Source organism: Bombus vancouverensis, chromosome 3 (genome assembly GCF_051014615.1).
Source record: "Bombus vancouverensis nearcticus chromosome 3, iyBomVanc1_principal, whole genome shotgun sequence".
Lineage (NCBI taxonomy): Eukaryota > Metazoa > Arthropoda > Insecta > Hymenoptera > Apidae > Bombus > Bombus vancouverensis.
In genome coordinates this window covers 10,718,903-10,744,939 of record NC_134913.1, presented here as the reverse complement: position 1 = coordinate 10,744,939, position 26,037 = coordinate 10,718,903, and the positions used below count along the sequence as shown (strand labels likewise).

Genomic DNA, 26,037 nt, shown 5'->3' with positions numbered 1-26,037 from the left:
TTCTGTATCTCATCTATGGTTTTACATTTGTAAATAAAAATATTTGTTACTGATTGTTATGGATACACATATTTTATGCAATTTAAGACCATAAAGCACGTATTGACATCGTTACTGAAAAGAAAAAAAAATAATTGTTTAGAAATGTCGTTAAGAAAGTTTATGCACCCAAGGAATATATATAAGAAAATACCAGACTTCAAAAAACTTGTTTTGCTGTATCCAGAATTTCGTGATATTGCAATTGTTGTAAGCTACATATTTGAGCAATTGTTTACTATTATTATATATATCATCTCGTACATAAATATAATATATATTATCTATTTAATGAATTATATTATTATATTATAGAATTTAACTGGCAAGATAAAGATTGACTTTAAAAGAGAAGGTACTCTGCGAGTACTCACAGAGGTATTATTAAAACATGATTTTAATCTGCAAGTAAAAATACCTCCAAATAAATTAGTACCAACTCTGCCATTACGCTTAAATTACATTTTATGGATTGAAGATTTAATGAAACATGCTTCTTTCAATGAAATGAAGGAAGTAATTGGCATAGATATTGGTATATTGGAAATCAAGTTAAGAATAAAATTTTGTATTAGAAAATTTCAGTGATAATAATCATCTTTTTATAGGTACTGGGGCAGTGTGTATTTATCCTCTATTATTTGCAAAAATGTATGGAAATCAAATGATCGCTACAGAAGTTGACAAAACAAGTATACAGACAGCTATTGAACATGTTAAAAATAATAATTTGGAAGACATAATAAAAGGCAAATTAATGACACATTATTTATCTTATAAAATATACACAAGTTTATATTTTTTACTTTAGAATATTCTTTTGCAGTATATAAAGTGGATGAAAGAACAATATTGAAAGAAATTATAAAAGAGGATAATGTGTATCACTTTACAATGTGTAATCCACCCTTTTTTGAAATAGAAGGATCATCAGAGAAAATTATAAAGCAATTACCACCAAGAAATGCACCAACTGGAAACGAAGTTGAACTTACAGTTCAAGGTGGTGAAAGAGCATTTATAATACAAATGATTGAAGAAAGTATGGAAATTAAAGAAAAGGCAAAAATTTACACCACTATGTTTGGTAGAAGAAGTAATTTACTATTCTTATTAAAATTTCTAAAGAAAAAAGGCATAGAAAACTCAACATGGACAGAGTTTTGTCAAGGTCACACAAAAAGGTGAATATATTTTTACAAACATTTTTTATTTTAAATTTTTTATTTTGTTATTTATGAATGTTATTTTTTAACAGATGGGGATTGGCTTGGTCATTTTTACCTAAAGATGTTATTAATTTGACAAATGCGCCTGTCATTCGAAAAAGTGGAGATTATATTGCAAAATTACTGAAAGAACAACGTCCGATGGAGATACAATTCCCAATGCGACATAAATTTGCTTCTTTTGACGACCTTGTTAATTTTTTGGAAGAAGCAATGGAAGAGTTACATGTAAGATTATATTTATATTTCCAACATGTTGTATTTATAATATTTTAGTTTTTGACATATTTTTCATTTTCATATAGATACAAATCAAAGAATTAAATTTGCCAATTGGTAACTTTAATGGTTGGTCGTGTCAACTAATTGCGGACAATGATACATGGTCGCATGCACGTAGAAAACGTCGATTAGCTCAAAGGTTAATGAATCAATCTGTGAACCATGACACAGGACAAACATCTGTAATAAATGATATTACAGAAAACGATACAGAAAAATTAATAAAGAATAACTCGGGAGATATCGTGAGAAAGAACGAACCTTTGTTAATATGTAACTTTTTTGCTGAAGTGATAGAACATGAAGAACCTGAAAATGATGAAGTAAAAATATCTATGATCTTTGAAAAAGGAATTGGTGGCAAGGTTGCTTTAGAAACGTTTCGACAGTATTTAATAAACAAATTAGATGTTAGAGAATATTTTCAGAAGCAGCATGAAAGACCGAATAAAAGGAAGAGAAAACGATTAGAAACAAGTAAAATCGAAATAAATTCAGAACAAGTCGAAAACTTGCACAAGAATGATACGGAATCTGTTTAAGATGTCAATTTATGTTCTATACAAAATGATTTATTTCATACGCAAATTTTATGAAATTATATAACAGGTAACATATGTATGAAGTATTTAACTTTATTCATAATGAATAATCCTTATTAACTAGCATTCTTTATCGTACATTTTGGCTAACAAGTGCAGTATAATTCCATATTAATTCATATTATAAAGTATACAAACTCGTTCAACAGAAACTATTAGAAATTTTTCATTTATTCGCCTTTCGCTATTATTATCGACGTTACTATTATAAACATAACAAACTCAAAACAAAATTTTTTGTTTCATTTAAAACAAATGTCAAAAAATTATAGGTATTATTTCTCAACTTAATTTTTATGGTAATATGATAAAATTTTAACATAGCATATTTCTAACATTCGTTTTAGCGAATGCTATTTGATAAAGATATATGCTCGGTAACAGATAATTCTCAGTGTTTATAACTCTAGAACTAACTGCAGTATTTCTAATTGTAATTAGGAAATTGACGCTACTTCTATAATATGTTGATTAATGAGTCGTTTTTTGATAACTGTTATTAATGATCATGAAATATAACAGCACACTTGTCATTATACCATGCTTTTCCTGCCACCACCATATTTTTTAAAAACATTTTTCCTTCCCATATAACAGGAAATTTGTTTAGATTCAAAATTATTTTCAGATTTAAATCCTCATGTAAGATGATAAAAATAACGATAAAACAACGATGATAAAAAGATGAAAGGAAGCTTTTCATGTGATGCATACAGTATAAAAACAATTAACAAAACTAAACGAATTTGTCTTGTTGAATACGATACAGATACGGTTCCTCGTTGATTTTCATGTGATATCAGTTTTACCTATAGCATTTATATTGAACTCAACAAGATTCACCTCAAATTAATAGTATCTAAAGATAAAAGAACAATTATATGACTTCATTATGTATTGAGTTCAATGATAACAACTAAAGTGGGAAAGTGACAGCAATGCCTAAATGGAACAAAATAATGATTTCAAATATGTAGTAATAAAATAACCTATCGAAAGTGTAGGAAAAAACAATTGACTTATATTCTACGATAATAAAGTCCATTATTTGTTTTACAAATAATTATCGTAGCATTTTAATTTTACTGGTACAATGCATTTCCTTCGAGTTTCAGCAGCAATTGTGCAATACGCTGGAACAAATATTAGTTTACTATTTCGTCAATCGATAGAAGAGTAACGTATGCAATATCCATAACTTTTATCGTTATGATATAAAATTAATTGAGCCTTTTGAAAAACGCGACAATATTAGGCGACACAGATATTTATTTATATTTTTATCAAATCATACTCTCTTTTTATCTGTCCAATAATTTGTGAAATTCATACATCAAATTACGAATAGATTTGGATAAGCAAGTGCTAAGGCAATAAATTTTTTCATTTAGAATTATTTACATACGTGAAGAATCAATTTTTTTCGTGTATGTATTATATGCAGTTATAAGTCAGTCAAATAAATTCTGTAGCCTGGTGTATTGTAGTTGAGCATCGCGAGCCATTAGGAAATCTAACTCTTTCGAAATGTTTCACCTATGCTGTTGATCGCCACACTATAAAAGTTCGATTCCGATAGCACTTTATAAACGTATATACGATACATCAAATAACGATCCTTATCTCGAGCAAACACTTCCCATTTTCATTTTATCCCAATCAGTTATACATGCCGTACTCGCGTTACTCTTAAAAAAAGATCAGACGCGGGCAGGGAAAGACTAGGATTCAGAAAAGACTACTAAGTATCATCATTAGCGGTTTAAAGCGAGCTCAGCTCTCTGCTACTATTGGCTCTAACACTGTTTTGTTTTCCTCCAACTTGTTCAGTTCTTTCTGTGCTTCCGCTTTCTTTTCTATTTTCTTATTCTCTTTCTCGTCCTTTTTATTCTCTTTATCTTCTTTTTTGCTTTCTTTTTCGTTCTTTTTATTCTCTTTCTCCTCTTTCTTATTATTGTCTTTTTCTTCTTTCTTATTCTCCTTCTCGTTTTTCTTGTTTCCATTTTGAAGCGCCTTTATCTCCCTGTCAGGTGTTTGTTCTTTCTGTCGTTTCTCTATTTCCGCTTTAAAATTCTCAATATCCTGTTGGCTGATTTGAACAAATAGAATACCATTGATTACATTCAACATATCAAGTACGGATCCCATACTGGGCGGTTGCACCTGAATCGGTGGTAGGCTTACACCGGATTTCCCGGTATAAATTTCGTTCATCTTTTTCTGTAGAACTACGGCCTGTTGCGTTAAATGTCTCAAACAGTCGCTACTCTCTTTGGTTTTTTCATGATCCTCGCCTAACTGTTGCTTATAAATAGCGTAGGTTTCCTTCTCGTTATTTAAAGCCGCTCGAAAATCACCCATACAAGATTGAGTTCTTGCGACAAGATGATAAGAAACAGCAACTTTCAAAGATCGTGGCCCGTGATATCGAAGGTTTAGAGCCAAAGCATGCTCCAAAAATCGGAGCGACAATTCATATTCTCCGACAGCATGAAGAATCAATGAAATATTGCTCTAAACAAACAATTAACGTTGGTCAAGGTTAAAGGTATTAAAAGCTTTAGAATTTTTAGTATTCGCATAGATACTCACGTCAAGAAGTGCTACTTCTGGGTGGTCTTCGCCACAAACTAGTAAGGCTAAATAACGTGCTCTATATAATAACCTAAGTGACACAGAGACTTGGCCATTGGCAAAAGAATATAGGGCTAGACGGATCTGTTGACAAATAGAAAAATAATATTAGAATAATTGCAATTATTACATATATTTAATCATTAATTAAGTGCGTTTACTTTATACCTACATATTCAATAATAGTATATGGATGATCTATACCGTTGACTCTTTCTGACATAAGGACTGCCTTTTGTTGAGTGGCAAGAGCTTCTCCATGCTCACCCATTATGTAATTCAATCGCGCAAGCATTCTAAGACACTGTGCAATTTCGGGATGCATTGCACCATATACATTATTCAATAAATTGAGTGCCTCGCTAATCAGTTCATATCCATCTTTCAAATAACCTTGTTGAATTTTGCTTTGTCCAGTTGTATAGAAATTATATGCATCACTAGCCTAAATGAAGTAATAGAATAATTTCTAATAACTTATTATGAAAATGTCTATATGACTTGTTTTTTGTATCCTAAATGCATTACTTACTCTAGGATTGATATGCTTCACAACAGGGAATATATTAAGTATATCTTCTTCGAAGAACGTGACTCTGTTCTTATTCTCGAAGTTATATTCACGTAACAAAATTTGAATACCAGTCTTTATACAGAAATTACGAAGCAATGAAATTTTTTGAAGGTGAAAATGTTCTATCGTGGCATCCAACGATTCCGGACATGGTGCTTCCCAATCATAATAACTCTTCAAATCTGCTTTAATTTGTTGCCAAAGAGATTTAGGCGTTAAGGAAGCCCATTCCACTTCAGACTGTTGTGGACCGTTATTTCTACCTTTTCTTTTATTCCGTCGTTTGGCAGTTTTACTTTGAAGCTGAAACCGACAATTATATAAACTTTTATGTAGAAAATTATTTCGACTATTGATATTATTTAATTGATAAATGAATGTTGCCATACCTCTTCTAGATTTTGTTGTGGATGAATGATTTGTGCAGAAGAGAATAAGCAATTTAAGAAATGACTAATAGCTGCAGAAAGACTCATTAATTCTGTACCCTAAAAAAAGTATTAGGTTCTTACGTTTATAAAATTTAAAATAACCACTTTAATTTCAATTTTAATAAATATACCTGCATATAAAATGTAAAAATGTGTTTCGCCGAGCGTAAAATAAGTTCCGAAACAGCAATACGTTTCAGATATTGCAGTTGTGGAACAGTAGATAACATGTCTGCTAATTTACCAAGGTATCGTACGTTGATGCCTTTACCATGTAAAGCTTCTACCAATATGCTGCCATCCATTGCAGCAGCTGTATGATCTAAGCATTCTCGTATCTGTAATAAAAAAATTGAACTAAACATATATTTTTTGTATACAAAATTGTATCGATGCATTAAATATAAAAGTATTCTATATCAAAACATACAAAAGTGGGTATTTGTACGGTAAGTAAAAAGTCGGCCGCATCTTGCACCAATTGTCTTTGTTTTTTTAAAGCAGGCCCATCTGGATCTGGATGTTTAACACCCGGAGAAAATACATCTGGGTTAAACCTGACATCAAATTCGGCTTCCCGTAGGCTACCAACTGCTGCTGCTGCACTGCGAACTACTTCTTTTGTACTTTCTTCCACTTAAAAAAAAAGATTTAAATGAAGAATTGAAGTAAAACATTATAAATAAAAAAGAATAATTAAGTTACATACACTCTTGCTTCTCTCCACCAGTGATAGAGTCAGTTATACTTTCCACGATCTTTTTGGCTTCATCCGTTTCTATTAGAGTATGAGAAGAATCTTCTTTGTTACTATCCACTGCAACGACATTCAATTCTTCCTTTTTATCTTCCTAAAATTAATACAATGCCAAATAATAACAATGTTTGAAACTAATATTTACTATAAAGTTTGAAAAATTTTGTTTACTTTAATAGTGGTTTCATTTTCCTTCTGTACTTTTCTTACAGATGTAAGTTGTTGTAGATGAAAAGCGACGTGTTTAATAAATTGCACGTATCTAGCTTCAACAAAGGAGTCAATCAATTCCTGACGAAGACAGGCTAATTTATGCTTGTGCTCAATTGGAAAACCTAAAGCTCTAGCTTCTTTACTCAGTTCAACACCTTCCACTACAAAAATCAGAATAAAAGTTTAACAATAATAATAGCAGTAATTAATTCTGAACTTTTCGTTAGTTATATAAACTTACATTTAAGAAAATTGACATCAGGAGGGAAAGTTCGTAATAAATCCAACACATAATGTCGAGAGTCATTTCCGATTATACCTTTGCATTCTACACTGCTGCAAAGTTCAACCTCCTCCCCAACATCATTGATAACTTTATGAGGAAGAATTTTTAATAGTTGACCAGTTTTGTTCAACTATAAAACATAATACACATGTGATATAAAGTTCTAGATAAATACTCTTCAGAAATTACAAAAAAGCATTATTGTAAACTAACCAATTCAAGATACTTTGGATGCGAGATAACCGTTTTCCCAAAATCTATAGAACCATAAACAACAGATTGCTCCTGCTCGCGTTCCAAGATTCCAGGGATGATTGACTGAGCGGTGACACGATATCCTCTATGCAGAGGAATACGAGTGATTACCACGAAAACTTAACATCCTTTCGATCGAGATGTAAGTTGCGATAGAATACTGAACAAGTATGTACAAATGATCCGCTACAAAATATCCACGTCGTACAAATAATGTGATGAAAGGAATGCGTGTGTCTAATTTCCTACAAACCTGTAATCGATTACAACGGTACCAAGCGTATAAGGGCCGGGTAGATCAATAGCAGCATATACTCTAAGACCTTGTAAATCGTTTTTAGGCGCGACGAAAGCAGCTGCATCGCCGCCAAGCTCTTTGTAATGATCCCTGACATCGAATCCAAGAGAGAAGAAAATATTGTTCCAAATAAACATTTGCATCTTTGCCTCCTCACCAGGGTTTATTGCCATTACGTTACCGTCTATCACGGCTACTGCACCTCGAGTAGCAGCAGTGACAAAATCACTATGAACCTAAACACGTCATTCATGAAACTCAATTCGTATTACTGGAACAACGTATCGAAATGCAATTAATATGTCAAGTTTTGACATACTTTAAAGACAGCACGTTCTCTAAGTAGTCTTTCAGGCAAGTTCTTACGAGGTAACTCTCTCGTTGTTTGCAACTCCTCGTTCCAATCTCGAGTTTGACCGGGAATATGTTCTTCGTACCCCAACTTAGAAGAGAAAGCTGTATGCAAATAAATAAGATGAATGATTAAACATAGAATCGTGTGTACTTGTGATGCAACACAATTGACACCTTAACTAGCCAATTAATTTAAAGTCAGTAGAAGTAATAATAGTAAAACATATATCTTGTAATGAAAAAATCTAATTCAAGTATTGCACGTTATACGTATGTATGACTAATACAGCATTTAATATGAAAGAGTTTTATTAATTTGTATAAAACGAAACATACTATCTTCAGCGCGTATTGCATCGATTGTATGTTCAATTTGAGGCGCACACCAGGCATAAAGTTGATAAGGTGCGGCTACTCGTTCAAATGGATGTCTCTGCGTTCTTCGTCTTTGCATAGCAGTGAAACCACGTTTAAAAGCCGGACTGAGCTGGTTCAGTAGTTCAATTAAACTATGACACAAATGACTCGGAGTTGCTGGTTTCGGATTAAATACTTCCTTTGTCGATTGATTGAGGAAGAAACCTCTGACACATGCAGTCAAATAATATTGCTTGTCTTCTAACGTTACCACATGTAGATATAATAAATCACCGTGAAGCTTTCTGTGACCGGGTGGTGGATTCCACCCAGATGTTGTTAATACCTACAATAAATAAATTAATAAATTAAATATTTATATTAATAATAAATTAGACGAAGTAAATAATTTATTTATAGATATGTTATATCAGTTACTTTTAAACAAGGAGGGCATTTTTGTTCTTTGGCTTGAGGTTGTAGAGGTAGTAATGGCCTGTCTTTACAGCCAGGTATAATATAATCAGGTGGAGTACAATCAACCGAATCTGCTCTGCTCTTCTTCTTCTCAAGGATGTCGCCATTAGTAACCACATTTAAAAACGATAAACTACTACATTCGACGCCATTGTAAGCATCCGCAGGATCCACAGATTTTAATAAATCTCGCACGTGCCTGACATGTATACGAGCTTCTCGCATTGTATATGGTTCTTCCACAACTTTAATAATGGAACCTTCTTTTAGGCCTTCAATATTCTTCAGCTCAGCAAAGTTATCCAGTGTGTTACCATCGAATTGAAGGGAAAAACATGTGCGATGGCAGGTGTCCTCGCGATCCATGAGTAATTGATGGATTTCCTAAAAGATAATAAAATTTATTATCTAATCTTCTTTATTAACTTGTTTTTTATTAATTGTTGTCATAGGAAAAGAAATTCTTGAATGGATAATTAGTTACCTGAACCAACTCCATACTGGAAACTTGGATATCAAAGGGCTCAGCATTTGGACAGATGATCTTAACAGTGAATCCCATATCCTGAATGAGAAGGATTTCTTGCTCGCTTCCAGCATCCTTATCACTATCTTCTTTCTCGCTTTTGTCATTCTTCTTATTCTTGTCTTCTTCTTTCTCCTTCTCTTTTTCGTTCCCTTTCTCTTTCGTAGCTTCGACTTCGCCCTTTTCAACGACATTCTTCGCAGTCGTGCTCACATTTCCGGTTTCCTCCACAACTTCCTTTAGATCTAAACATACAATCCACGAATTAATAAATTTTTATTCAAACATTGGAGTTTATAAAAAAAGTATATCAAATGAAGCAAATGAACAATTTTTACTAATCGAGGATATATTAAACATTAAATATAAATCAAATATCAACAATAAATAAAATAGCAACAATTTTGCTTTTAGCTTATGTAACATATACCAGAGCTATGAGTATCTTACTGATTGATAGTTGATTAAATATGGGAACGTTTGCATCTTTTTTATTTATATATATTATCCCCGAAAGTTAATTTGCGATTTTATCGTAAATTTACAGTATTTGCTAAGTACTACTTTACTAAAGAAATATCTATAGAATTATATCAGACTTATTTACATGGTTATTTTACAGAATTATGATTATTTATGCAATTATTTTATCGAACGATTTTCAAGAATCAGTGAAATTATAAAACAAGCAAAATAATAACTAACAATATGACAATAAAATAATTTATTTCAAATATTATATTATCAATTTCATAGTGGCTTCACCGAATAATTCTCAAGAACCAAAAAAATAATAAAACAAGTAAAAATAATAACAAACGTTTTACCTTATTAATTTTGATAATATGTTAGATGAAACGTAATATTTTCTTTTCTTTTAAAATGGATATTAACGATCTATGTTTCAATGTAGACAACGGTGACAACGATACGAATAACCGAGTCCACGCGTTATTTCCATGGAAACAAGGCGCATTTTCGACTAGATACGACGGTGGATATCCGTGGGGCTGCCACTTGCATTCACCAATGTACTTATAAATAAACGGCAATGTAAATAGTCTGCACTCAAATGCCGTACTAATTTTATCGATACTATGTTTGCAATATACATCCATTTCTGGCATACGCCGATGTTAGGCAGTTATAATATTAATTACAATTTACAGAGAGTGTGGCTTGCTTATCAGTGACTACTGTAACCCTACGATGATGGCACGTCTAAAATACTCTAACATGTTTCAAATAATTTGGATCTGTGAAACCTTGATCTTTACTGGCCTTCGCTCTGTAATGATCTGCATATAATTCGGTAACAACTGAACGTGTGCATGAATAAGTTAAGAGACTATGCAGAATCAAATTTTAATTGATAAAATATTGAACTTTGATGTCTTTCTAGAATGATACTTTGATGATGATTAGAATACGGATTTATATGCATGTATGAGAAGTTTGAAGACTCAAAAATACAGAGAATACACGCATTGAAATGTGTACTCATGCACATCGTTCTTTGAAAACATGTAATTTTCCTCTATATTTTCTACAATTAATGTTTAAAATTTCATATACCTTGAGATATACTTCATATACCTAGTAAAGCTACAATGTAAGAATTTTATGTGAAAGATAATGTAAAATGATATATATGACTCTTCATAAGGACATTTTTTAGAGCTTCATGAATGAAAAAAATATGCATAAATGTATAAAACATCTAAAGTAGGAAACTTGTCATAAAATTAAATACATGAGACAAATCGCTAGTTATATTGATAAAAATATAAAATTGCATAAAAGTTTTACGATTAAAAGTGCAAGACAAATAAAAATAACAATCGTAAACCAAGACTTTTTTCATAATCGAAGAGCTGAAAAATAAATTATTATTATTATTATAAAATTGCATAAAAATCCACTATCTACTGATGCTTACAGATCAGAATAATTGCAAAAATAAACAATATATTACATATTTATACAGGGTGGTTGGTAATTGGTGGTACAAGCGGAAAGGGAGTGATTCTAGGCGAAAAAAGAAGTCGAAAATATAGAATAAAAATTTACCACGTCTCGTTATAACGGATCTCACTGTAGATCGTTGTCTCGATGGAAAAATTAAAAAAAAAAATTTTTTTTAATTTTTATTCTACATTTTCGACTTCTTTTTTCGCGCAGAATCACCCCCTTTCCGCTTGTACTGCTAGTTACGAACCACCCTGTATATGTATATGTTACAATATATTGTAATAATATACATAGATATTAAATGTTAGTAATAATTTTTTTTAAATAAGATCAGTATATTGATAGTATAAAAATTACTAGATAAATGAATGGAGAAGGAAAAGAAAAAACAAACAGAATTGAAATAAGTATTTATTTGTCTGTGCATAATAGGTATTGTGTGTGATAAATGGATAAAGTTGAATTGAAATTCTATTTTAATGTTTGATTAGATTATCGTTTTTTCTGTATGGATTGCCTGTGCATTACTCTACGCGGAAAATTTTTTTATGTACTTAATCTCTTAAGCAGATATTATTAATCTAATAATGATTTCTATATATTATATAGCTACTATTTCTAATATATTGCCTTTTCTCAAATTATTGTTTTAATATGAAACCAAACGTTTTTCTTTCGTTGAAATTACAGTCCAAAAGATGGAAATTGAATTTAAAATATATATGTGTTGATGCAATAAATGATTATAAATATCTTTTTAAATTCCACTTTCGTACATACAAATTTTGTTAAAAAGAGGAACAAAAATAAAAATATTATAAATATTACAATTTTAAATAAATATTTCAGTACTCGCATATTTTAAAATAAATAAACGTTGAATATTTATTACGAATTTAGGAATTATGTAACGTAATAACTGAATCAAAAAGATTTAATAAAAATGATATGTATAAGGCTAAAATTATGTTTTCAAGTACTTATATCCATTCATGCTGGTCTATTTGAAGCAGTTATCAATTTTTCATCGAGTTATCTTCAATCAAAATCTTATTAATCTTAGAGGGCGTTCATCTATGATTGTCAAGATCGAAAGAAAATCAAAAGCGAACAATCTTCGGAATATGTAGCTGCAGTATTTCTTTATGCATATAATGATTTCCTCTGACACGTTGAGCGGCACGAAGGTCATTGGTGATATACGATACCATGTACGTAAATTTTTTAGAATGATTAAAATAAGATAAATTTCGCTGAATAAAAAATTTATTTACATTTTTTATTTATTTTGATTTAGATAACATCAGAAAAAATGTGCAAATAGAATATAATATTTTGGAAAAATTAAGTGTTGTGGTATAGTTTATAAATAATAAACATATCTATATATAATAAAATTATATATTATAAAGAATATATAAATTCTCGTAGCAATCAACGTGTTAAACTATCTTTATCGATAATTTTGCAAGCAAATAATTTCAATGCTATATGGAAATTATACACATGATAACATTTATTTTTGCAACAAGGTTAACATGAAATTTCTATGAGGAATTGTACGAATCTTGTTCTACAGCAATATTTAATAAATGAACTGTTTTATAGTTATAACGATATGTACAACACCATATTTTTATCAGATTTATTCTAACACATTTCTTATCGTGAAAATTAAATCGTTCGATTGCATCGTCTTATGAATATATGTATTCATGTACTATCAAGTTACAGCAATTTATCTTAGACACCGATTGCTTTATCGCATTCTTATCATACATTTTACTGGTTTGTACGAAAACGATCCTCCTTTTTTGGATTTCTCTATTACTAAGAAAGAAGATAAAAAATTTAGCCGTGAGAAAGATTCGGAGATAAAAAAATGAAAACGTGAAAAAGATAAGTCTTTCTCAAAACGATCTTGTATCTCTTATCTTGCTTAAGAGATTCTTCTAAAATTCTATCTTTTAAAAACTAAGAAAAATCAAGCAATAATAAAAAGTTGTGAAAGTAAAAGAATTCATATTATTTGATGGCAAAAAATAATTTAACCTATCATATAAAGTTATTACATACATTTAACTTATTATATAAAAACGAAATGATAGAAGCAGAAAACATATTCATACATCTTAATTTAATAGTTTTTAACGATAAAAAGATGAATATAATATCATGGAACTGTCTTTATATTCATTAATAAAGAAAAAGATTGATAATATCATTAATGAATAAGAAGATTCGAAAATCAATTGGAAATAAGATCGATCAAAGCAGAATAGCGATCTGTTGACAATAGACGAGTTACAATCGCAGCCATTTGAATCGATATGTAAACATCGAACTCGACAAGTACTAACCATTGACTTACACATACCAGAAGATATAATATTTTTCGTTTCGTTATTACAATCAGAAAAACTTGACAAGTTTCGAAACCATTTACGAAGCGATTATACATAAATAGGTTGATAAGAATCTCTACAAATCTTAAACTTTAATACATATTCAAAACAACTAGCTTCGACATAAGAAATACCATAGATAACGGAAACAATGAATCGTTTTACCAAACTTAACAAACAATCCCGTAACATAATCAATAATTCTATATTTTTCGTACATAAACGATAAAAGAGGCTTTGTCAAAAGATATTTCAATAACAGAATTTTTCATAAGATGTAAAAATTCTTACATAACCATTTTACGACATGTTTAAGAAAATACAAGTAATCGATAACCTGTTCATGTTCATGTAATTGTTAAATGTGCATATATATATATATATATATATATATATATATATATACATATACATATACATATAGTCAAAAATATACACGTACAGAAATTTTTAATGAATATATTATGTGCATTATATGGAACTAAAATTTCGTTAACACTGTAAACAGGCAAGACTATCGATATTATATCGGTAAACTTTGAAACCAATTTGAAAATGGATATGAAGGTTACAAGATATTTATTGGAAGCATACACTTCGTGAAGATCACCAAAATATTTGAAGTCGGTTATTTACTATATTAATAAGCCACAATATTTTGTGCGACTACCTTTAGCACTAATTATATGTTTAAGACTACTATTTATGCCGCGTGCGTGTGTATATATATATATATAGTGAGAGACGATTATTGTAATGTAATATTGTAAATGTAATTTAAGAAATTCCCAAATTGTACGAGATATTTGTTAAAATATCATTTTAGTGTATCAGAAACCAAAGACGTAAGGGAAACAACGTCAGAAGGAATACCGATAACCCCTGCTATCGATAATTCTTCGTAATTCACTATTGTTCTTTCAAAACACGTGACCCTTTATAAAACTATCACTGTCCTAGCATCGTTTAAATTTAGCCCTTTTTACTTTTATTATTCCTTTCATTTCATTCAAAAAAATAGAGAAAACGTATTTTAATTACAGAAGAAATCATCAAGTACAAAATATTATAGTTAAATTGACATATAGTTATATCAAATATATTTTGCAATACATCTACCAAAAAAATTAAAATAGAATAAATTTCACAATAAAGGTATTTCGTTAAATAGTATTTGAACATTTCAGACACATTTTTCATAATTTAAAATTTCCTCGTTTCTACGCCTATGTGCGAGAGGTCATTAACATGCACGTGTTTTCCTTCGGTTCTTTTTTTCACGAAATGAGTTCTAAAACAAGAGCAAATTAACAGAAAGGGTCTAGCGTCAATCGACAGTGATGAATAATACGTCTCTAGAAAATTTATAGCTCTTTCTCAAAATAAACATATTCACTTTTCATTGACCATTAGAGTTTAAAAATGAGCTTAAACATGTACCATAAGGTCATTTAAACTGAACTACCATTAACGAGAAAAGAGAGACAATTGTGCAATATAATTTACATAATTCTCATTGTTCCTAAATATCCTCTGCCTAGTACAAACCAATAATAACTATGTATATATGACGAAAATATGAATATCACTAAATGAAAGATTATCTTAATCTAATGATCAATAATCATTAAATTAGGTATATTTGTGCATTTAAGGGAAATTCAAATAAGTAAAAATACTCAGAACGCAATAAACTATACAAAACTATACAAAATAGCAAAAAATTACTAGAACATTGCTAAGTATAAGTGTCACAATACTTATAAATAAATTTCTATTTAGATTCTATTCTTTCAGTACACAAAAATACTTATCTGTTCAGCAGTTTAGTAGTTATTTAACATTTACAGACATAACAGGATAATAATAGAAAATAATAATAACAAGCTAGCGAACGACGTTTTACGAGTGTGAAAATTTTGAAATAAAGAGAGATATATTGAAATGAATTAAACAGGGCAGGTAACATGGTTTCATCATCCAGAGAGAAACTAATCACGTGCTACAAGCAAATATCCTTAATACAAATAATGTATTTCTATCTCAACACCAACGGAAAATGCGGAAAGTAAGGAAAGGTTAAATGGAGACTGTACATCGATTGAAAGGTGCATCTTCGAAGGAAGAAGCATGTCAAACGATACATTTATGCGTTCATGTATAATTGCTTGCAAAATGAGGGGCAAGGGTTACGACTAATTATGAGAAAAACGAAATCATTATCTCTTGGTAATAATAGGGCCGACAAAAGGAATAAGATTCGTCTGCTAGTTTAGGTCGTGTCTTCTGCTAGTTTTTCTCTCGTAAAAGTTATGTGTGGCTCACATGACCCTGCAATACATAGATTCGCGCAATTCGCGCGTTACATAACACAGAAGGCCCGGCTTTTGACTGAAGCGGCATCGTTAAAAACGCACATTAAAACGGATAGAACATGGTAACCTGATCGAATCATTATATAACATGATCGGCCGTACCCTGCTTAACCATGAGAAATAAGAAAATTGATGGTCGCCGGTTCTAAAATCATGAGTATACTAACCAGTACTGGCTCCTTTCTCATTGCCATTGAGCAGAGGGATTTTCATACTCCCATTTTCCGTGGTGGTCTCTATTTGTGTGACCAATGTCATTTTTCTTTGACAATTTTTATCAAGCTTTCACACGACTCTAGAAACAGGCACGTGCTTATTATTCACAATAACACGCGCGCACACTTCGTTGAAATTATACCGTAAAAACGACGTCCGACTCTTTTCACAAGGCAGCACACTAACTCTGAGGCACACCGAGCCGCTTTTCTGTATTGCACGTGCGTTTCGAACGAAGTACAAAGTCTAATACACACGATTGGTTGCCTTGTCTAGCGGTTTATCGAATCACCTCCTCTGATTGGTGCTTCTCGTCACGTGATCCACCCCTCGACGTTCTTTGAACGGTTATTATTTGTCCTTGCCGGTGTATCAAACAGTATGGTTCCTTTTGAAGTTGGACGTTATTAGAACGTTCCTTCGTTGGTAGAAATTGGTAGAAATGAAATCGTTTTTTGGCACCTAACAAAACGGAATTAAAATTACTAGATGTTGGATTGCTAACCTTATGTGACTACTCATTTGAATAAGAAATTGTCTGGACCTTATTTAAGAAAGGTATTACAGGAGTACAGAAACATATTGAAAAAAGAAAATTAATTGAAGAAATTAATAAGGGATTAATTTGTTATTTAATAAATTCGTATCAAACTACAGGAAACTGTAAGGTTAGGTGTCTTGATAGAATGTCGGCAGAGGAATCTTCAAATTTGCGTTTAGGACCTGATCCTAATATCAGTTATCCGATACAAGTACAATATTGTGGAAATTGTTCTCTTCCCATCGAGGTAAGGCAATCTTAAACAATTGGTATCTGAAATTTATACTGTATGACAAAAAGTTAATACTTGGATTTTTTGAAAATGTAATTCCCATTTGCATCACAGTATTGTGAATATTATCCAGAATATGAAAAGTGTAAGCAGTGGCTAGAAAGGAATTTACCAACAGAATTTGAGAAAGTTAAATTAGGTAATTATAATTTCTATATTGTTATTCTAAATTGTAAGTTCTATTATCATACTATAAATTTTATTTACTTGTGAGCAGTGGAAGATACTACTACAGAGGCAGGTGGAGGTGAAGATGAAAAGAAACGACAAAAACGTGGTGGCAAAGGCATGCTTAAGACAAAGAAAAAAGAAGATGTTCCAAAATTAGTGACCGTATCTAGAGCACCTAGAGGGAAAAAGAAATCTGTTACAGTTGTTACTGGTCTCAGCACTTTTGGTAATATAAAATGCTTATTCATAGCAATTCATTTTTTTTTCTAAACAAGATAGTTGCTTAGCTGTAAAATTAAAACTTTATGCATATTAATTTACAGACATAGATCTAAAAGTAGCTGCAAAGTTTTTTGGTAGTAAATTTGCATGTGGATCTAGTGTAACAGGAGACGATGAAATAGTTATACAAGGGGATGTAAAAGATGAACTATTTGAAGTAATTCCAGAAAAGTGGCCACAAGTAAGAACAATAATTGTTTTTTTTAATGATATTAAAAATACACAATCTATGATATTTAACAAATTTTTAGATTGATGAAGATTCCATAGATGACCTGGGGGATCATAAAAGATAATGAGCAAACCGAAAGTTTATTTGCACAATGTATTTAATATTATATCATTTCCATTTCTGTTTAATATAAATAAAATGTACATAAAGTATATAAAATGTTTTTAAGAACTTTGTACAGTTAAAGTAGTAAAACCATGCTATCCATCTTGTTCATCTTCACCTAAGAAATTTCCTACTACTTGAAGTAAAGAATTTACTTCATCATCGGTCAAACGGTCTTCACTATCCTCTATAATCTAAAAAATATATATATACATAATTATATGTACTTTCAAATATTATATTTCTTATCACGCATTTTATATTACCAGTTGTATTTCAAGAGGTGTTGTAGGACACATATTTAAAAGAGTTAATTTCTCGCACTTTGTTAGTTTATAAGGTTCCAATGCTTGTAGAAGTCCTCTAATTTTTTCAGGTGTTTGCCTTTTACATGGAGTCTTTTCTAAATATCTTATAGTCTGATACGTTATACTTGCCAACTGATTTTGTTTCATTTTTTGTTTTTTATTTGATTTTATATTTTGCAGAATATTTAGAACCTCATAATTGCTTAAACAAGCTGAGCAATCTTTGAGCCTAACATAAAATTTATTCTGAAAGTTTTTAATAGCTACTCACTAAAACAATTATAAATACGAAAAGATAGTTACTCACACTTCCATATTAAATATTCAAACAATATTTAACTGTGATTCTCTCTTATATTTCCAAATCACAAATATATAGTAAGGTTAGGTGCTCATATTTATTGTTATTCTTCAGATACAAATATTTGATTCCAATATAAGTATATGTCGTGTGCATGACACGCGCTCAGGGACCACAGCTGACTATAGTTATATTTTAGATCTTGCAAGACTGTATATTGGTAAGTTGTAGCCCCCATACGTTACTTGATAGTTATAAAGATAAAAAGCAAAATATATTTACAGTGTTATTGATTAGTTACTATTATTTAACACTTTCTGACATTTAGCGATTAAATATTACAATTTAATTAATAAAGGAAGACGTAAAGAGAAATATATAATAGCATTTAATTGCTCATAATTTAATTGTTCATAATTTTAACATTCTAAATAGACGTAAGATAAATTATAATTAACTATTTAGCAACGATTATCAAATTTTATTCTGGAAAATATTTAAAATATTTTATTTCAATTCTAAATATTTTTTTTTATTTCTTTTTATTAAATGATTTAATATGAAACTGATATTAATCGAAATATATATAAAATCTAATTTTAGCAACTCTAATTGCAAAATTATTTTCATTTAAAACTTTACAATTTCCTTTAAATTTTATAGAATATAAAATGAAAGATATATATATATATATATATATATATATATATATTTAATTTCATTATAAAATGTACTACAAATTCAATTCCAAATATCAAACTTTATATAAAATTCTATTTATTAGCAGTACAAAATACTTAAAAGTACATATACATATAATACATACCATATAGAGTTGAAATAAGAATACAATTTTCGTTAAAAATTTGTACGATATCCTTATTTTTATGCATTTATATGAAATTTGCGAGTGCAAAATTCCATTCTTAAACAGAATGCATTTGAGATGAAAAGTTATATAAAATATCCAACTAATACTTGATAGGTAAAACAATTTTTACCGAGATCCTATTTTGTTAATTATATTCGCAGGAATATAAATTTGCATAAAAATCCGCAATCTACTCATGTTAAACCCTTTCAAATTTTATGGTAAGCCTCATATTCACTCACAAACAAATTTGAAGAAATTTTAAGTCGCGGGCCTCTAATACGATAGTCACATACCTGTGAACATTAACACGACCTCTGTACGGAATCGTCTGACATCTTGCAAAGGCAACTGTACGTCTGAGTGCGTACTCCGTAGTGTTTTGTATTTTGCAAGTATACACTACCATCAGTGTGGTGATTCGAGTTAATGATTGATGTGATTCATAAGGGTGGACAAAATGTAGACCGATGACCGAGGTTGATTAAGTCTTTGAAGAAGATCGTCGGAGAATAGGACCGATACCGAACAGAAAATCCTACGGACCGCAACTTTTCTTACAACACGTATCGATCTCTCTCTCCGCAGGCAATGCATCTTCCTAGCCTGTCGTGCTATGTTTATAAACTGTTGACCTTGCTTGTTAAAGATCGGTGAAAGATTCTCGATCGCCGAGAAATTACGATCAACAATGGAAATCGTCGGCGACTACGAGTACAACACGAAAGATCTGATAGGCCACGGCGCATTCGCCGTCGTCTTCAGAGGTAGACATCGTAAAGTGAGTTTTCTTGTTTTTTTTCGATCATTGAAAATCGTGATCGTCAATGAAATTATAAAAAGGAGTGAATCAACGAAACTTTGATCATAATTGAAGACCACAGATAAAGAACATGATAAGCTTATTTGTTTTGATTTTATAATTTTGATGCTAGTTTCCTCTGTAAAACATGAAAAGTGTGATTTATTATGTTTCTCTCCCGTGATCTTCAATTACATGTGTTGGTGATTACATGTGTTCCTTTTTGTTTTGTGGAAACTAGATTTCACCATCACAATTGAAAACAACAGAAAAAGAAAATGATAAGTCTATTTGCATTGATTTTATAATTTTGATGTTACTTTTCTCTGTAAAACATGAAAAGTGTGATTTATTATGTTTTCTTCAGTGATCTGCAATTATTATATGTGTTGGTGATTATATATGGTCCTTTTTGTTTTGTAGAAACCAAATTTTGTAGTGGCAATCAAAAGTATCACCAAAAAAAGTTTGGCAAAATCACAGAATCTACTTGGAAAAGAAATCAAGATTCTGAAGGTTTGTAATTTGTGCTATTGTATCTATATTTTGAGATACATTTAATGTTTGTATTTGACTTATATTATAAAAGAATTGCCTTTACTTAACTTATAAAGAAACATGATCTTTCTCATGTTATTCACCTGAAATAAAAAATTGTAAAGTAATCGTAAGATACTTATGTATCTTACACTAATTATTAATAAGAACAATAATATTTACTATAAGGAAGTTTGAATGTTTAAAACTAATACATATATTTTTTAATAAGAATTATCTGTGGTTAAGAAACAGTTTAAATGTTTCATATTTCAATAACAACTGCATAATGAGTTTGGTTGCTGACTGAAACATTATGTTTCAGGAACTAACAGAATTACATCATGAAAATGTTGTTGCATTATTGGACTGCAAGGTTAGTACAATGAGAATTAGCACATAATACTTACGTTAGTAAGCATTAAATATCTTTACTTTCTTTGTAAATATTATATAATAGTATTGATATTGGTTTAATCATGAACTTACTGTTTAGGAGTCTAATTATAATGTCTTCCTGGTTATGGAGTATTGTAATGGTGGGGATTTAGCTGATTATTTAAGTGGTATGTTTTCTATAAAAAAAAAGTCTTATTAAAACATTGAAATGATATTTACATGAGCTAAAGATCAACTATATTTACTCTATTATTTCATTTTTCATTAATTAGCAAAAGGAACTCTTTCTGAAGATACTATCAGAGTGTTTCTAAAGCAATTAGCAGGTGCGATGAAAGCACTACATGCCAAAGGTGTAGTTCACAGAGATCTTAAACCACAAAATATTTTACTCAGTCATAATTGTGGTAAGGCTTGTCCACAGCCACATCAAATAACATTAAAAATTGGCAAGTATTTATTTCTTTATTTCTTTAATACGTATTGTACCACATGAAAAAAAAGTTTAAATTTATCTAAATTAAAGGGATAAGTAAAGAAAAAGGGTTCTAAATTATACTTTTCTGTTCCAGCGGATTTTGGGTTTGCTAGGTTCTTACAAGATGGTGTAATGGCTGCAACATTATGTGGTTCACCTATGTATATGGCACCAGAAGTTATAATGTCACTTCAGTATGATGCGAAAGCAGATCTCTGGTCTTTAGGAACAATAGTTTTTCAATGTCTTACTGGGAAAGCTCCATTTCAAGCTCACACACCTCAGGCTTTAAAACTGTTTTATGAGAAAAATGCAAATCTTGGACCTAAGTATGTTGTAATATACTTATGTGCTTTTGCTGAAAAGAGAAGCTTATATTCATTTTCTTTTTTGTTTTAATTGCTTATATTTTAGAATCCCACCCGGAACTTCACCTGAGTTATCAGATCTTTTAATGGGCTTATTAAGACGTAATGCTAGAGATCGTATGCCTTTTGATGAATTCTTTGGACATCCTTTCCTTCAAGGTTCCAGGGAAAGCCCTAGTCCAGTTCCTGCTGAACTTCCTGCTTCTCCAGGAACATTAGCGATTCAAGAAGGAGCTACGGCTGTTACAAGATCAGAGCCAGAAACAACCAGTCCGTGTTCCAGCCCTGAAGATGACTTTGTGCTTGTGCCAAGTGATCTCAGTAGTGACACAGACAATAATCCCAACACACAACAAGTAAAGTACGTAATTTAATAACATCTTATACAAAAAATTTCTATTTATCTTTTATTTTATTTATTATTATATGTGTTTTTAATATTGTTATTAATTGATTAGATATATCAAACAAACTAGTAGAGAGGCAGTGAGTCCACCACGACCATGCTTCCTTCCCATTTCTGAGCCAATTCCCGTTCCATCTCAAAGAAGTATTGCACAACCATCATCTCCTTCTACAAATGTACGATCGGGAAGTAGTGTTGTTCCTCGCTCGCAACCTATAAGTATGAAACGCAGTGTGGATACTCATAGAAGTCATGCTCCTGATATTGGCTCTCTTAGTCCACCCAGTGTTCAATTTGTCATTGGTACACCACCCAGTAGAAGGTATACTAATTTTTTATTGGTATAAATTATTTTATTTGTCGTATGTGTATCATCTTTTTTAACTGTGATTATTTTCAGATTAAGTGAAACACCTCCACCACCAAATACGTGGCAAGTTAGTCCTGTTGCAAGGCATTCACATACTTCCAGTGGGACGTCACCATTAAGGCGTTCGACTGGAAATAATAGTGCATCTTCGCCATTACTAACAGGACCGTTGGCAGTGTTAGGTTCTCCTACATCGAGAGCATTTCAGGATAATAACAACACATTGAGGCATTCGCCAGTTATTCCTTTTGGAACAAGAGCTGTTACACTTCCTGAAATATCTGGTACGCATTTTATATTATTTACAAATTGTTTGTGCTACAGCAGGAGAAATATTTTATGTTAAATTAGTCAATATCTTCACTCTTTTTTTTGGTACTATATTTACAGAGGCGGGTAGTTTCCAAAATCTCTTACCAGAAGTAAATCCTACGATAACAGATGATCGACCACTGACGTTCTTTGCACCTGAACTTCCAGAGGAGACGCTTTTGGAACGAGAACACAACGAAATATTAGCGAAGTTAAACTTTGTTGTTGCATTATGCGAATGTGTATGTGAAGTAGCAAGAACAAGAGCAGGACCTTTAGGTGCGCCTTTGGGTGGTATCGAACAAGCAAGCACTGCTGCAACAAGGAGGAGAGCAGAACAAGTAATTTTACTTGTTAGAGCTCTTCAGTGGCTCAGTTCTGGACTAAATCTTGCAACTCAACAACTTAACGCTGGTCGGTTGCAGCCAACTACTACCGTTAAAGAAGGTAATTTTCGTTTATTATAATTATGAATAATTATTGTATATTAAATATAATAATATATAGAGATGATTATATTTCAGTTGTGAATACAATGAACGAAAAATTCAGAACGTGCCTCTCAGAATGTAAACAGCTCAATAGTGCTGGGCTTCTTCATCAGACAGGAGCTACTGCAGATAAAATTCTTTACAACCATGCCATTCAAATGGTAAGTATCTGGGAAATTTCTTTTACTTTCTTTTTTTTTTTAACTAGGTAAAAATATACCTATGAAATAGATATATTTATGAAAAACTATATTTTTAACAGTGTCAGTCAGCAGCACTAGACGAATTGTTTGGCAACCCTGCAGAATGTTTTCAGCGGTATCATACAGCACAGATATTGCTCCATTCTTTATCGCAACATGTCAGCCACAGTCAGGATAGAGCCCTCCTTATTAAATGTAATTTATATATTTTTTTTATTGTAGAATATATATTCCTATTTTTAATCAAGATATTAAAATGTATATATTTTATTTTAGATAAAGATGCTGTTGAAAAACGCCTATACGTACTTCAACAACAAGGTTACATTTATGCAACCGATCCTACATAGCGCTTGTGAAAAATGGCAGCAGAGTGCAGCGACCCGCCCAAACCTGTACCGTGCTCGATATCTCTTTTCTGTAAGATATTCTGCCCTATTCTGTATAAAAACTGTTAATTCATTAATCATTAAGACCTTGCTACAAAGATGACATTGTAGAAAGAAGCAAATTTAAGATAACATATATAGTAACTTTGTTAGATCTTACACAGAATAGGGTAGATTACCCCGTGGAAGAGTACGAAAGTGATTCTGTACAAGTTTCTTTATATGATTTATTAATAATGCGAACAATGAAATTAAATTATATATATAATATAGATATTATATTATATATATATATTGTAATGTACGTATGGTTGATTAACTTTATGACTAACCTTTATTTCATATCAAACAATAAACATGTGTATACTAATAGCATTGTGCGTTCAATGCAAGGCATGTTTCTTATCAAATAAGATAATAGTGATATAGTAACTGTTAAAAAAACAAGAGTAAAGTATTGTTTTCATTAGGTGATCTATATTAATGTTGTTTGCTACAGAAGTATCACCAAGTATATTATTTTTTCTTTTCATCCACAGCTGGTTCAATACTTGGTTTGTTATCCTTATAAATTGTGTAATTCAATGCTGTAGCAAGAGTAGCCCATGCTAAATATGGAATAGTCAACCAACCAGCAAGTGAATTCACATGATAAAAACACATACCCATTGCTACAGTACTTCCCCATAATAAAACAATTTCATACAAAGCCTAAAAGCATAAAAGGAGATAAATGGAAAGGTAATTAAAATCTGTGATATATTTATTTCTATCAAAATACCCATTTTATCTTGTGTAATCCAAAGAACAGTGGTGTCCAAGACCAATTTAGTATTAAATTAGTTCCATAAATAGAAAGAGGTACTATTGCTTCCCTGAAACCACCACCATCTCTCCATACTAAATATGAAGAATACCCCATTGTGCAATAAAGGGTTGTCCATACTGGAGCGAATGCCCAGTTTGGTGGAGTCCAACATGGTCTTTTTAAAGACTGTTAAATATGATTCAAAACATTTATTATTTTATTAAAACTAACTTCATTTGAAAAGAATTTTAATGTAACCAATGGTCAAAAGTGAAGATACATTGTAGTATATTAAAAACGAATGAATCTCTCTGAAAAAGCGATGTAGGGATAAAAAGAGAACGCTACATACAAGCCTCTTGTGTTTTTCTCTAATAACGCTTACAATAAATATGAAAGCACAACACCGATCAACAAGCAGCGTTAATGTGCATATCTCATTAGACAAGGACAGAAGGAGCTCCTATGCAACGTTTTTTTCCTATTCCTATATCGCATGTATTCACACGATAATATATGATTCGCGTGTTCTGTTCTTAGATAAGAATCTCTATCTTACAATATTCTTTAAGTTGCTGAATATATGAGATTTTTTCAAGCATTTAATATAATAAAATAAAACGGAGAAATATATAATTTATTTAGAAATAAATCCTTATTTTAACCGAGTAAAAATTGAACATAATCAATTTTAATTAATAGATACAGTAATCGGGACTTTTGTTATTTTATTAGAAATAATATTCAAAACTAATATTTGTTAGTATATTACAAAGTTTTATACCACTCTCTATGTATATTTGTTCATAAATTAAATTTATTGGCTAAAATTTTCTGACTCCATGTTCCACTACTGGTTTTGAGTAGTTTTAACGATTAATCGATTTAATTACCTCATACCAAGGTTTGATATTTTTTCTAGTGATATAACTTCCAGCCCATCCTCCTATATTCGGATAAATAACAGCTGCCACAACCGGCCAAGATATTTTTACAGGCATTTTACTTAGAAGGAAATATTATTTGACTATTTTTCAAAATACCTGAACATAGATTGCAGAGAATAGAGAAAATGCGTTTATTACGTTTC

General features: G+C 30.9%; 6 protein-coding genes across 8 annotated transcripts; 3 read left to right on the top strand and 3 right to left on the bottom strand.

The window, feature by feature from the left end:
* Window positions 1-3,215, top strand: LOC117165875 (U6 small nuclear RNA (adenine-(43)-N(6))-methyltransferase). Its single transcript, XM_076617404.1, has 7 exons — window positions 1-249; window positions 355-574; window positions 648-788; window positions 866-1,223; window positions 1,298-1,496; window positions 1,574-2,159; window positions 2,781-3,215. The coding sequence occupies exons 1-6, from the start codon at window positions 76-78 to the stop codon at window positions 2,090-2,092; spliced, it is 1,611 nt and encodes a 536-aa protein (XP_076473519.1). The 5' UTR covers window positions 1-75; the 3' UTR covers window positions 2,093-2,159; window positions 2,781-3,215.
* Window positions 2,166-16,559, bottom strand: clu (clustered mitochondria protein homolog). The gene is given in 17 exon segments (XM_033349319.2): window positions 2,166-4,666; window positions 4,745-4,870; window positions 4,959-5,231; window positions 5,319-5,738; window positions 5,741-5,848; window positions 5,923-6,129; window positions 6,222-6,427; window positions 6,501-6,642; window positions 6,720-6,922; window positions 7,003-7,177; window positions 7,261-7,387; window positions 7,556-7,836; window positions 7,920-8,056; window positions 8,291-8,657; window positions 8,750-9,172; window positions 9,273-9,559; window positions 16,233-16,559. Coding segments are annotated over 17 exon segments (4,314 nt in total). The 5' UTR covers window positions 16,324-16,559; the 3' UTR covers window positions 2,166-3,925.
* Window positions 16,560-16,712: 153 nt separating this feature from the next.
* DENR (density-regulated protein) lies at window positions 16,713-17,958 on the top strand. 3 transcript variants are annotated; one of them, XM_033349328.2, is made up of 6 exons: window positions 16,713-16,839; window positions 16,939-17,069; window positions 17,169-17,253; window positions 17,332-17,511; window positions 17,609-17,748; window positions 17,819-17,958. In XM_033349328.2, the coding sequence occupies exons 2-6, from the start codon at window positions 16,968-16,970 to the stop codon at window positions 17,861-17,863; spliced, it is 552 nt and encodes a 183-aa protein (XP_033205219.2). In that variant the 5' UTR covers window positions 16,713-16,839; window positions 16,939-16,967; the 3' UTR covers window positions 17,864-17,958. The 3 variants fall into 3 exon arrangements, with proteins under 3 accessions (XP_033205219.2, XP_033205218.2, XP_076473520.1); XM_033349327.2 differs by having other exon boundaries at window positions 16,718-16,839; window positions 16,918-17,069; XM_076617405.1 differs by lacking the exon at window positions 16,713-16,839 and having other exon boundaries at window positions 16,846-17,069.
* Window positions 17,879-19,813, bottom strand: crcp (CGRP receptor component). Its single transcript, XM_033349332.2, has 4 exons — window positions 19,681-19,813; window positions 18,520-18,757; window positions 18,171-18,441; window positions 17,879-18,098 (listed from the first exon to the last, which is right to left on the bottom strand). The coding sequence occupies exons 2-4, from the start codon at window positions 18,525-18,527 to the stop codon at window positions 18,000-18,002; spliced, it is 378 nt and encodes a 125-aa protein (XP_033205223.1). The 5' UTR covers window positions 18,528-18,757; window positions 19,681-19,813; the 3' UTR covers window positions 17,879-17,999.
* A 217-nt stretch (window positions 19,814-20,030) lies between these two features.
* On the top strand, window positions 20,031-24,511 carry Atg1 (serine/threonine-protein kinase unc-51-like protein Atg1). Its single transcript, XM_033349321.2, has 13 exons — window positions 20,031-20,165; window positions 20,610-20,702; window positions 21,049-21,099; window positions 21,220-21,289; window positions 21,395-21,571; window positions 21,695-21,929; window positions 22,015-22,329; window positions 22,427-22,696; window positions 22,775-23,028; window positions 23,135-23,503; window positions 23,581-23,708; window positions 23,810-23,945; window positions 24,027-24,511. Exons 1-13 carry the CDS (start codon window positions 20,076-20,078, stop codon window positions 24,098-24,100), a joined length of 2,262 nt encoding a protein of 753 aa, XP_033205212.1. The 5' UTR covers window positions 20,031-20,075; the 3' UTR covers window positions 24,101-24,511.
* An 85-nt stretch (window positions 24,512-24,596) lies between these two features.
* Tspo (Translocator protein) lies at window positions 24,597-25,982 on the bottom strand. Its single transcript, XM_033349329.2, has 3 exons — window positions 25,841-25,982; window positions 24,921-25,133; window positions 24,597-24,850 (listed from the first exon to the last, which is right to left on the bottom strand). The coding sequence occupies exons 1-3, from the start codon at window positions 25,946-25,948 to the stop codon at window positions 24,656-24,658; spliced, it is 516 nt and encodes a 171-aa protein (XP_033205220.1). The 5' UTR covers window positions 25,949-25,982; the 3' UTR covers window positions 24,597-24,655.
* Window positions 25,983-26,037: the final 55 nt, after the last annotated feature.